General features: G+C 42.9%; 1 protein-coding gene across 1 annotated transcript in view; it reads right to left on the bottom strand.

The window, feature by feature from the left end:
* Positions 1–13,602, bottom strand: part of ASTN1 (astrotactin 1) — a 325,689-nt gene that overhangs the window by 59,669 nt on the left and 252,418 nt on the right. The window contains exons 12-14 of the mRNA XM_032226803.1: positions 12,429–12,595; positions 9,874–10,068; positions 4,841–4,968 (exon numbers count right to left, since the gene is read on the bottom strand). Coding sequence (XP_032082694.1) covers positions 4,841–4,968; positions 9,874–10,068; positions 12,429–12,595 — 490 coding nt within the window. The remainder of the gene's footprint in view (positions 1–4,840; positions 4,969–9,873; positions 10,069–12,428; positions 12,596–13,602) is intronic.

Here is a 13,602-nt window from a genome sequence, read left to right as displayed (position 1 = left end):
AATATTGGACAAAATTTATCCTCATATCCATAAGCAAATATCTCAGTAAATTATATTTCTTCTCAATATATTCGGAAATTACCTATTAAAATTGTAATTTAATTTCAAATGTAATTTCTAAAATTCTATGAATGATATTCCATTGTTTTTCTTTACATGTCTACCATATTTGTTAAAATATGCCTTCCGTTTCATGTTATTTTCAAAGATTTGTTAATTGAAGCACATCATACTGTGAATTGGTTGTTTGAACTTACATTGTATTGATTTTGCACTATAATCAAGATACTATTATTACTATATGGGTTTATTTATTAAAAACAAGCATCAAAATATTTCAATAGAGTTTACAATCAAATAATAGAGCCGAGGTGGCGCAGTGGTTAGGGTGCAGTACTGCAGGCCACTTCAGCTGACTGCTATCTGCAGTTCAGCGGTTCTAATCTCACCGGCTCAAGGTTGACTCAGCCTTCCATCCTTCCCAGGTGGGTGAAATGAGGACCCAGACTGTGGGGGCAATATGCTGACTCTGTAAACCGCTTAGAGAGGGCTGAAAGCCCTATGAAGCGGTATATAAGTCTAGCTGCTATTGCTATTGCTAAATATATGTGGTACAAGACAAGTTCTAACATAAATTCTAACTTAGAATCTGGTTTCAATTTTTTTTTGTCTGGGAAAAAAACCACATTTGACCTGAAGTCAACATTCTTGAATCAATTTTTTTTTATATCATATTCTGAGAAAAATGAATAGTGGTTCTATTTCCATGAACCATTTATAAATTTGACCACATTCCAATAATATATAAATCATCCCCCTGCAATTGTTTTTGGTTAATTTTCTTCAGATCCTTTGAGACTATACTTATTTCTTAGACTTTTATACATCTTGTATCTGAGCCAACGAAAGCAACAATTTGCTGCACAATAAATAATTGTGTCCAGTTTCCCAGGCACAATAGTTCAAACTGCAAACTGGCCAACATACTTACTAATTAAATGCTCCCTCAGAGAGCAAGAAACCCGAAGAACGGGTATGAAGGAGGCAAATGTATGAAAGAAGGCTTCAAAAAATAGTGAGGTTTTTTTGTCTTGGAGGATTAGACAAAGAAGACAGAAAAATCTATGGTAATTATACCAAAGAAATGTCTATAGGTGCTTTTCAGTAATTAAAAATAGCTTGGAAAGATTTTTCTCCCTGTCTAAATATACTAAGTCTCTAGTGCCTCACTGCAAATCTGGCTATGAAGTCAATCACAAGACACTGCAATATAGTGTTAATTTTTCGATTAATTGCATTTTAATGAGCATTTTTATATGTGCTACAATGGAAAAAAAAATCACAGTCTTAGTTGAAGCCGTGGGACGTGGATACAGATAGTTAGAAATCTCAGAACATGTGCAGGAGTGACAAAGGAAGCTCCACCAAGTTTTTATAGTTGACTTAGGTGAGAAGATAAAGAGAGGTTCACCAAATCCTCAGACAACACAGTGCCAGGAGGGATTGCTAATACCGCCAAAGACAGGCTCAGTGTTCAAAATTGAACACTTGTAGGCCCTTCCCTACAAAATACTGTTCAATGATGAAAAGTATCAATTTCTGCATTTTGGGCAATACAAGATAAGTGGCATCTAGCTCAACAGTAGTGTTTCTGGGCGGGATCTTTGTAGACCATTAATTAAACACGAGTCAGCACAAAGATGTCTTAGACTGTATGAAAAGTGTTGTGGCCCGGCAGGAGCCGTTGGAGCTGCCGCCAGACTCCGACAGCGAGGGGTCTTATGAGTCGGCCTTGGAGGAGGTGGAGGACCCTGGACAGGGTGTCGACTCCGAGCAGGGCGAGGAGAGACTGGTTGGCCACCAGGTGGCGGCAGAGCATTGGATCAAAGGGAATGCTCTGGAAAACATTTGGGAGTTGTTTCAGGATGCATGCAGGCGAAGGGCTAGATGATTGTGCTTAGCTGATGCTGATTCAGATCCTCTCCTGAGTATAAAAGAGACTGTTTGTGCCACGCCCTGGTTGCAGGAGTCAACGTTCTCATTCCCGTTCACAAATCAAGAGAAACCAACTTGGAGAAGTAGGTTTGCTGGAAGAAGCCTGTTTGCAGTGCTGCGTTTGTTTATAGGACTTTTATCTCTTTGCTTGAAGCCAAAGAGAGCTTGGACTGATTAAAACATTCTTTTGTACATCTGTTTTGGCTTTAGTTCCTGGACGGAGAAGGGGGGGTCAGAACAGAAAAGTATAATGTTGAAATCATGGGGAATGATAGTTCCATTATGTGCAGTGGCAGTTATACCACACCTGGAATACCTGTCCAAACACCTGTCCAGTTTTGGTCACCACAATGTCTATAAGTGCTTTTCAGTAATTAAAAATAGCTTGGAAAGATTTTTCTCCCTGTCTTAATATACTAAGTCTCTAGTGCCTCACTGCAAATCTGGCTATGAAGAAAGATACTGAGGAACTGAAAGTGTGCAGAGAAGAGCCACCAAGACAATAAACTGCTTGGAGGAAAAAACCTTTTGAAAAACAGTTAAAGAATTGGGCATGTTCAGCCTAAAGAAGAAAAGACCTAGGGAGGACAAAATACAAGTCTTCTAATACTTTAATGACTTTTGGATTTATTCTCCACAAGCCTGCAGATAGGGCAAAGCCAAATTGGTGGGAACTTTACAGAGACAGATCCAAACTAAAAATAAGGAGGAATTTTCTGATCATGAGTGTCATCAATCAATGGAACAATCTGCCTCCTAGGTTGTATTAATCCATCACTGTTGTGGCCCAGCAGGAGCCGTTGGAGCTGCCACCAGACTCCAACAGCGACGGGCCCTCTGAGTCGGCTCTGGAGGATGTGGAGGACCCTGGACAGGGTTCCGATTCCGAGCAGGGTGCAGAGAGGCTGGTTGGCCACCAGGAGGCTCCTGAGTCTTGAACCAGTGGGGGAGGAGACAAGGGAGAGTGAGCCGGACGCCAGCAGTGAGTTGTTCCTGGATGCACGCCATCAAAGAGCTAATAGGCATCAGGAACAGTTACACAGTTACAGGAGATAATTGCACTCAGCTGGTGGTCATTAGGCTCCTCTCCAGACTATAAAAAGACTGCTTGTGCACATGCCCCTCTTGCAGAAGTCAACGTAGGAATTAATGTCGGAGAACATGATTGTGAGCTTGGCAGGCTGGATTGCTGCCCAGCTTGTCTGTGCCGGTTTCCTGCCAAGGATCTGTCTGTCTGTTAATAAATTGCGTAAAGTATCTTTGGCTCAGAGTGTGTGTTGGTGTGGGACGAGGGGGGTCAGAACACATCACTATATGTTTTCAAGGAAAGGTTTGATGGTTATTGATCTGAGGATTCCTACTCTGGGCAAAGGATTGGACAGGAAGGTCTGAAAAGTACCTTCCAACTCTATATGTTCTGTGACTGACTCAGCTTTTTTAAATGAGAACCACCAAGAGAGGCTGATTAGGTAAGATATTGAAATAAATAAACAAGTTGAAATAAAATTTCCAATTATATTATTATTTCCCTCTTTTGTCATAGCAGGCACTCAATACCTACTAGACACTTAATCCTCACTAATATGTAACTTACCTTTTCTTATGCCTAAACTAAGCAACTCTGGGGTGGAAGGAAAGAAGGGTTGAGTTGCCTAACAAAACAACCCCTTTGTGAGTCATGTCCATGGACTACCTACATTGTCTGAGTCCAGACTTACCAAACTGCTCTGATACTATAGATATGGAATTTATTTGAATAAATGTTTCTTAATTGTAAGCATCCCGGTATATTTCCCAATGTTCACCTTTTTTAGTATCTGACTTACAATTTTACTAACTGGCAACACAATCATTATTCTTCTATGAAAATGTGGAGTACCTCATTAATACCAAAATAATGTCTCTCTTATTCTTATTTTTTTGCAAAATTTGTTTGACTTTTTTTTTGAATCTATACCATCATTAAACTAACTGACCATAAAATACTGCATTTTTTTCCCCAGTGAGTCATATCTATATTGCAAAACTTTAAGACTGAACAAACGGTAGGATTCAGAAACTGAGATCTGGGAATTTTTATACCACAAGCACTTCAATCCCATGTCTGCTCTTTCACAAAGCAACATTGTTATGTGTTTCTTTTAATGTTGTACGCCGCCCTGAGTCCTTGGGAGAAGGGCGGCATATAAATCTAATAAACCAAACCAACCCAACCCAACCCAACCCAACCCAACCCAACCCAACTAACCCACTATTGATGTCAACACAAGTCTTGGCCTTTGCACCAGTGGTGGGTTACGACCGGTACGGGTGTACCGGTGCCTGCCGGGAGCACCAGGTACCATTCCGGTATGGTGCTCCAGAGGGCTCACCCGCCCGCCCACGGTTCTTTCCGGTATTTGAAGTTTTGAGGGCTTCTGCGCAGGCGCGCGGAGTATATGGCATCTGCGCAATGCTCCGCCAAGCAGCTGGGGCGTCGCGGAGGCATCATGGAGCATCACGGGTGGTAAGCATGCATGTGCGCGCGCTGCGCGTATTCATGTGGTGGATGCCCGGCCCCGTTGCACCGTATCGGTTGCAATGGGATCTCCACCACTGTTTTGCACATATGTAAATTAAATGATTTGTCTCCCAATGCACATTTTGATTATCTCCTTGCCTCCTACCCAAAGAACCTACGAATTTGAGGGAAAATTCTATTTATAGTAAACAAATAGCTTCAGATAAACTGGAACAGAAACAGAAATATCTTGACTCAACTCCAAAACGGATGATAGCAGTTTGAGGACTGACCCAAGACTAATGCAAAAACTAGTGGAAAGGACCTCTGAAAGGGATCACTTACCAGTTAGAAAATCTGGATCAGGAGTAGGTTCCGACAGCTCCTCTTGGCACTGATTCTCTAGCGGAACAGTGGCCAACATTAGTCCATCTGGCAGCTGTTGCTCCAAGCCACGAGCAAAGTTATTCATCCTGAAAAGCGCCAAATGAGAAGTTCAAAGCAAAAGTCAGTTCACAAAATCCAAGCAAATCTATTTCTAGTTATTTCCTAAACTAATTTCAGCAGGATACCAATATTCCTTGTATAACTTATATAATACTGTAAACACCTTCAAACGCTTGAAGGTCCTGCCTACAGGGTAAGGCTGAGGAGTATGTCCAGTTCTTGGCGGACAAAGTTGCCCGGTTTCAAGCGGACCTGGACTCCACCCCAGTAGATCCAGCCGAGACACAAGGAGAAGACTTGGCAAACCATCTCTGGGTTGAGTTTCAGGAAGTTGCCTCTGGGCATGTGGACAAGGCTATGCGAGCTGTGAGTGCCTCCACCTGCATACTGGACCCGTGTCCCTCCTGGCTGGTTGCCAACAGCAGTGAGGCTGGATCCAGGCGGTTGTTACCGCCTCTCTTCGGGAGGGGTACTTTCCCACCGCGCTTAAGACAGCGGTGGTAAGACCCCTCCTGAAGAAACCGTCCTTGGATCCAGCTGTTCTTAATAACTATCGTCCAGTCTCCAACCTCCCCTTTGTAGGGAAGGTTGTTGAGAAGGTGGTGGCTCTCCAGCTTCAGCGTACCTTGGAGGAAGCTAACTATCTTGACCCCTTCCAGTCTGGCTTCAGACCCGGTTACAGCACAGAAACCGCTTTGGTCGCATTGACCGATGATCTCTGGAGAGCTAGGGATGGAGGCCATGCTTCCATCCTAGTTCTCCTGGACCTCTCAGCGGCTTTCGATACCATCGACCATGGTATCCTTCTGCGACGACTGCAGGAGATAGGGGTGGGCGGCACTGTTTTGCAGTGGTTCTCCTCCTATCTCTCGGACAGGTCGCAGTCGGTGTTGGTGGGGGGGCAGAGATCGTCCCTGAGGCCGCTAACTTATGGGGTGCCGCAGGGGTCGGTCCTATCCCCCCTACTATTTAACATTTACATGAAACCGCTGGGCGAGATCATCCGAAGGCACGGGATAAAATATCACCAATATGCGGACGATACACAGTTGTATCTGTCCGCCCCGTGCCAACTCAATGAAGCGGTGGACGTGATGAACCGGGGTCTCGAAGCCGTTAAAGACTGGATGAGAGCAAACAAGCTGATACTCAACCCAGACAAGACCGAGTGGCTGTTGTGTTTTCCTCCCAAAAATTTGACCAACATACCATCACTCAGGCTGGGGGGACAAAACTTACACCCCTCAGAAAGGGCCCGCAACTTGGGAGTCCTTCTGGACCCACAGCTAACTTTTGACCACCATCTCTCAGCTGTGACCAGGGGGGCATTTGCCCAGGTTCGCCTGGTGCGCCAGTTGCGGCCCTACCTGAATCGGGAGGCTCTCACAACAGTCACTCGAGCCCTTGTGATCTCCAGGCTGGAATACTGTAATGTGCTCTACATGGGGCTGCCCTTGAAGAGCATCCGGAGACTTCAGCTAGTCCAGAATGCGGCCGCGCGAGTGATCGTGGGCGCACCACGGTTCGCCCACATAACACCGATCCTCCGTGAGCTGCACTGGCTACCTGTCGATCTCCGGGTGCACTTCAAGGTCCTACTCACCACCTATAAAGCGCTCCATGGTAGTGGATCTGGCTATTTGAGAGACCGCCTTCTGCCAATTACCTCCCTGCGTCCCATCAGATCGCATAGAGTTGGCCTCCTCCGTATTCCATCCGCCAGTCAGTGCCGACTGGCGACTACTCGGAGGAGAGCCTTCTCTGTTGAGGCTCCGACACTATGGAACAATCTCCCCGTGGAGATTCGTACCCTCACCACCGTCCAGGCCTTCCGCACAGCCCTCAAGAACTGGCTAGCCCGTCAGGCCTGGGGATAAGTCTATTTTCGCCCCTCCCGAATGTTGAGTGAATGTTGAGTTTTATTGTTTAATTTACTTTTGTTCACATTTCTTTTTGTACTGTCCTACACTCCCTTTCCTTTTTGATTGTAAGCCGCCCTGAGTCCCCTCAGGGAAAAGGGCGGCCTATAAATGTCCAATAAATACAAAAATACAAATACAAATTTTCTTTTTCCAAAATATATTTGCGAAAAGTAGACTGTTCAGCGCAATTTGAAACCAGATCAAATTATGACAAAAGACTGAGTACTTCACCCATCTCTAACATTTTTCCAAATTTCATTCTAGATGTTGAAATATGTCACCATATGCAGGCTCACAGATCTCATTAAAATCTATAATCAACGTATCAAAATTAAGCAGAAATAAAGAGTATGATGAAAACATTTTCTTTCAATTGTTCCTTTTATTGTTATTTTTTCCTTTTTTTGAAAGTGAGTTCTTCAAAATTGTTAAAATTCTTTCTTACGTCTGCATCATCAACATCAAAGGATTCTTCAAGACAGAGGTGGGTTCCTGCCAGTTCTAACCTCTTTTATAGAAGAGGTTCCACAAATCTACAGTGCCGTTTAGAACCATTCTAGCTCCCTCCCCCTGCCCGTCCACCCATCTTCAAGATGAAGAGCGAGAGGAGGAATTCTGGGAGTTGAAGTCCACAAGTCTTAAAGCTGTCAAGTTTGAACACCCCTGGGGTTTTTTTTTCTAAAGGGTTAGGGGTGCAAGGGTCTTGTAATTTGACAGCTTTAAGACTTGCACACTTCAATGCCAGAGTTCCTGAGCCAACATGACTGGAGGAGGAATTCTGGGAGTTGAAGTCCACAAGTCTTAAAGCTGTCAAGTTTGAACACCCCTGGGGGTTTTTTTCTAAAGGGTTAGGGGTGCAGGGGTCTTATAACTTGACAGCTTTAAGACTTGCATGCTTCAAATGCCAGAGTTTCTGAGCCAACATTTCGGTTGCTAAGCAAGAGCCTTGTTAAACTTGAGAGACCGCCTTCTGCCAATTACCTCCTCACGACCTATAAGATCTCACAGATTAGGCCTCCTCCGAGTTCCATCTGCCAGTCAGTGTCGACTGGCAACTACACGGAGGAGAGCCTTTTCAGTAGTAGCTCCGACCCTTTGGAACGATCTCCCCATGGAGATTCGTACCCTCACCACCCTTCAGACCTTCCGCACAGCCCTCAAGATCTGGCTATCCCGTCAGGCCTGGGGTTAAAGACTATAATCCGTCCCCACCCGAATGATGAATGTTGCTCTATTTTTAATTATGTATGTTCTATACCTCATTGTATGTATCCCCTCCCACATAAGTTGTAAGCCGCCCTGAGTCCCCTCAGGGAAAAGGGCGGCCTATAAAAGAAAATAGCAAAACAGCAAGTGAGTTTCACCACATTTTACAAGTTGGCCACGCCCACCCAATCACATGGCTGGCAAGCCACTCCCACCTGGTCACATGGCTGACAAGCCACTCCCACAAAGTAGGCCACACCTACAGAAGAGGTTCTAAAAAATTTTGAAACCCACCACTGCCTCAAGACCATTAATGTTGCTAGAGAAGCCTTTCTTTGGGCTTCATTTTTGTCCACCAGCTCTTACAAATTGAATGATTAAAGAACTGTGTGAATGCAGAACCAGCATGTGTAGAGCTTTTCTTTAAAAAAAGAAATAAAAAGTTAGACATGTTGAAATTTATTTTGCTCCAATAAGAAACTTCACTTACAGAGAAAAAAAGCCCTTCATATTTTAATTTTTGACTTAATAAGTAAATGAGGATGTGCCGATCACCTGTAAAGAAACATCACTAAATAGAACTCTTGTTTCTCCGGAATGTCATCATCTATCTAGAAATTATGATAAATTTGTGATAAAAAGAAAACCAGTATTTTTCCATAGAGAATCAAATGGTAATGGAATTGCATGGAGACTTCAAGGAGTATTTCTTCTAATCCCATTAAAACTCCTTTATTACACACCTGACCAAAGATATAATCTTTTAAAACATGCAATCGTTTCATGGATAATGTGTTCTCTTGGTAGATAGCATAATTGCAGAGGGATCTGCATGAATATTAATATATTCAGGAATTGGGGGAATAGTATTAGAGAAAGGTTCTTCAACAGAAGCCATTCATCTCTGAAAGCATGACCCGTCAAAACCGCGCTTGATTAAGCCGCGCCCGATTAAACTGCGTCGCTGACATCATCAACAGGGCAACAACAGCCAGCGCGGAGAAAGAAGGGCGCTTTAAATAGCGCTTTGAAAGCAAGCCGATTCAACTTAAGGTAAGGGTTAGGTTTAGGGTTACCTTTTGGGTTAGGTTTAGGGTTAGGTTAAGGGTTAGGGTTAGGTTAAGGGTTAGGGTTAGGTTTAGGGTTAGGTTAAGGTTTAGGGTTAGGTTAAGGGTTAGGTTTAGGGTTAGGTTAAGGGTTAGGTTAAGGGTTAGGTTTAGGATTAGGTTTAGGGGGATTAGGTTTAGGTTTAGGGGTTAATTTTAGGTTTAGCGTTTACAGCGTGCTTCTGTCTCCGCGCTGTTGTCGCCCTGTTGATGACTTCAGCGACGCGGTTTAGTTGGGCACGGTTTTGTGGTGGAACCCTCTGAAAGAAATTCACTTGAGGTCAAATTCCAGATCTTACTGAGGCAACAAAGGAAATCTGGGAATTTTTTTTAAATAATTTTTTTATTATTTTTCTATTATTTACATTTTGTTAGTGCTTAATAAATATCGTGTTGTCTGGGTTATTTTCTTTGCTTAGCATTCTTAATCTCCACTCCTTTTTTCCAACCACTGGTAGAATGAGTTCCATGTTTGATAATATTCCATATCTTCTTTCTTTCTGTTTAATCTTTAATGTGGATTGAAGGGAAATTTTAATTTGAAAGTTGCTTTGGGGAGAGCTTCTATTTTGCTTAGTGTATGATGTAAAAGCACCATGAATAACCCAGTGCGGATAAAATACAAAATGCAAAGATTAGAACTTGGAAGCCCACAGAACAGCAAGCTTCCCCCCCCCCCCCCCAATATAATCATCACCTGAATGTCCCCTTCAGCACCTGTCCAGGTGCCAACTCACGAGTTTGATTGTTGTAGCCATAGAACATTTCTCCAAAGAGGGTTTGATTCATGGGCAGCTCCCGGCTCTCTTCACAGTCAGCACCTCCTGGACAGGACTCCGAAATTAACTGACAAGATCGGCCATCCATACCTAGTTTGTAATCTTCAATGCATCTGCCAATGATTACAAGAAAAACTATTTAAACTGTTTACAAGATTTCTAAAGAGTTTCTAAATGTTTTCTCTTCAAGGAAGAACCTATAGCAAATATGGTCACACAGCTTAAAAACAACAGTACTTTTCTTACAGATCTGTAAAATCATGTGATATTAATATTTAGTTCTAATTCTATGCTTTTTCACATTTCTGACCTTCAGCAAAACTTTTCCATGTATGACTTTTGTGCCAAGTAATGCCTGGTGCTGGAGTATTTCTTAAAATGCCCCTTCCAATTTACATGGAGATAAAAAGAACCATGCTAACATTGGTATGTGGATTTCAAATGAAGAAATTACCTCGGTTAATTGAAAAATGGACAGAACAAAATAAGTGAATAACAAAACCACTAAACAGCAGTTGAGTGAGATGGGCAAAATCTGTTAATCCCTAATTGCAGAAACCTCTACTGAAGAAATTACTAAAATCTAGAATGTGAACTGTAACTCAGCAACAATTGAAGGATCACAGGTTTCCTATTTTTTTTTTAATGATCATGAAATGTCTTAAACTCTGGTTGCTAAAGACAACTCCTTAATCTGCTATCAGGAACCCTGTTATTAAAATTTTCATGGTAAATAAGAGGTTTTTTTTCCACTGCAACCAAATATATTATGATAGGATCAGAGGTGGGTTCCTACCAGTTCGCACCTATTCGGTAGAACCGGCTCGTCAAATCTACTGAACCGTTTAGAAGAGGTTCCACCAGTGGACCCGGAAAGCAGGACACACCTACAGAAGCGGTTCCAAATTTTTTTTGAAACCCACCACTGGCGAGGATCTTGTAACTTGACAACTTTAAGATTTGCATGCTTCAATGCCAGAGTTTCTGAATAGCTACTTGGACCGACCTAAGTACTAATTCATAATTTCATATCCGGTCACATGGGTGGCAAGCCACTCCCATCTGGTCACATGGGTGGCAAGCAACTCCCACAAAGGAGGCCACACCCACAGAGTAGGTTCCAACAATTTTTGAAACCCACCACTGGATAGGATTGAACAAAAGATGTTAAATATTAGTGATGTGCAATATTTTGGTTGTCATTCCAAAAAGAATTTCAGAACATGGAAGCTATGATTAAAGCACCTGCCTGCAGCTCTTTAAAGTAGCCGTATCTTCGGATCACACAGCAGCTACAGAGATAGCTGTGTGAGCTTGAGAACCAACAAAATTATTACATATTACAAAATAATTACAAAATTATTGTACATGGCTACAGATAGGTGCTACATTCATACTCTCATGGGCTTTCAGGAATTGAATCTAAGTGCTGGGAAATGTTAATATTTTTCCAGGAAAAAAGAATGAAAGGCTTCACGTGTATACTCCAAACACATGACCCATGCTATATATACTTATTCCTGCAGTCAAGAGAGCATACATGAAATGTATAAAAAAGTTTAAAGACAACCATTGTCATATATTCATTGGTATGGGCTACATTTGGCAGACTTCTCCAGGAAGGAATACTTATTATTCAGATATCACATTATAGAACAGAAAGCAATAGTTAGACAAGATTTAAATAGTAACAAGGATCCACAGGGAATAGTATAAAAAAAAAATCAAGATGGCAGTCACAACAGTGTAATTAAAGCTCTACCTGCAACCCATAATTTTAATTGCACTATCACAGCTGCCACCTTAACTTTTTTCCCCCCGACAATCTTGAATATTAAACTTACGGTATTATTACATCGAATAGTCAGGAATTCGTTATTTTGAAATGAGTATGAGTAGCAGTGAAAGGAAAGGCACTATAAAGCAACCTTGAAATAACATATTTGCTACAAATGTGCTACCATCATGTACGCAAATATAGAAATTGAAAAGCGTGTGTGTGTCTCTGTGTGTGTCTTAGTCTTATATGTCTGTCTGGTATGGTTTGGAGCAGTGGTGGGATTCAAAGAATTTAACAACCGGTTCTCTGCCCTAATGACCAGCTGGGTAGGTGGGGGTCGGTTCTCATGTGACCGTGTGGGTGTGGCCAACTCAACGTCACTCAGTTCGATGGGCGCTTCGCCTTAGCTGTGACAATGTAATAAGGGTTAACCGGAGAGGCAGTTTCTGTAAGCAGGGCAACAAAGAAGAGGCTAGAAACAACACTAGAATGCTTCCTTCCTGCCTTCCTTACAGGATTAGCCCCGTAAAGTGGGAAAAAACAAAAGGAGATTTCTTCCAACAACCGGTTCTCTGAACTGCTTAGAAAGTTAGCAACCGGTTCTCCCAGATAGGACCGAACCGGCTGAATCCCACCACTGGTTTGGAGTAAGGTCTCACTGTAGAGGATCCCAGAAATGTTTGTGGAACTCACCCACAAAACATCAGTATATTGTACAAAGAAGGGTCTTCGGGTAACGGCATCATATGTTGTAGACAGAGTTGTTCACAACCGCCATTGAATCCATCTGAACAGTCCACTCCTATGTGGCGATCGTAGCAGCCCGTGCCATCTTTCATGGGGCTGAGGCCGGGGGGACACTAGCGGAGGAAGAAGAATAGCAACATGAACCTGGTGAGCATAGATTTTATGCGGAGCACTGCACAGTACACAAAAGGGTCCGTCACCCCCAACAGAAACATCACAAGGGTTGTAACTGCATTGCTTGTTCCACATGCTCAGTTCATACAGTGAGGAGAAAAACTGAATTAGTGACAACGTTTCATCTTAGCACTGAGATTTGGGGTAGCTTCTTGCAAACTTTACAGCCAATTTCTGCTCTTTAATTTCATTTCATTTCATTTCATTTCATTTTAATTTATTTGTATGCCGCCCTTTTCCCTGAAGGGACTCAGAGCAGCTCACAACGCAAAAAGGGAGGGGAAAAACAAACAGAGTTACAAAAAACATAAAAACCATACATTATTAAAAGCACAACAATCACACCATTTGAAGTGGGGCAGCGAGTCTTTAGCCCTAGGCCTGTCGGAACAGCCAGGTTTTAAGGGCTATGCGGAAGGCCTGGAGGGTGGTGAGGGTACGAATCTCCACGGGGAGTTCGCTCCAGAGAGTCGGAGCAGCCACAGAGAAGGCCCTCCTCTGGGTAGTCGCCAGTCGACACTGGCCGGCTGATGGAATTCGGAGGAGGCCTAGTCTGTGGGATCTAATTGGTCTAGTGGAGGTAATTGGCAGTAGGCGGTCTCTCAAGTACCCAGATCCAATACCATGAATCTGTGGAATCTTAATTCCACAGCATCATTCACACTTTCATCTTATAATCTGCGTTGCACTTCCTGTTGCAAAAATCTCTTCCTTTTCATCTTTACAGTTTCTGCAACCATTATTAAAATGTATAACTTCAAGTATACATCAACACCAACCAGGGTGATTAACAGTCAGAGCCAGCACACTATTCCCTCCGGTCATTTTCAAGAGGAAGATGTGTTTGCGGAGAACTACGAACTAGGTGCTGCCTCGGGCTACGCAGCCACACTCTGGCTTATACACTCAGCCATGAAATAGACGAGATCCAGAGGCTCTCATTAAG

This window comes from Thamnophis elegans, chromosome 11, assembly GCF_009769535.1.
Source record: "Thamnophis elegans isolate rThaEle1 chromosome 11, rThaEle1.pri, whole genome shotgun sequence".
NCBI classification, from domain to species: domain Eukaryota; kingdom Metazoa; phylum Chordata; class Lepidosauria; order Squamata; family Colubridae; genus Thamnophis; species Thamnophis elegans.
This window is presented reverse-complemented; position numbering and strand designations above follow the sequence as displayed.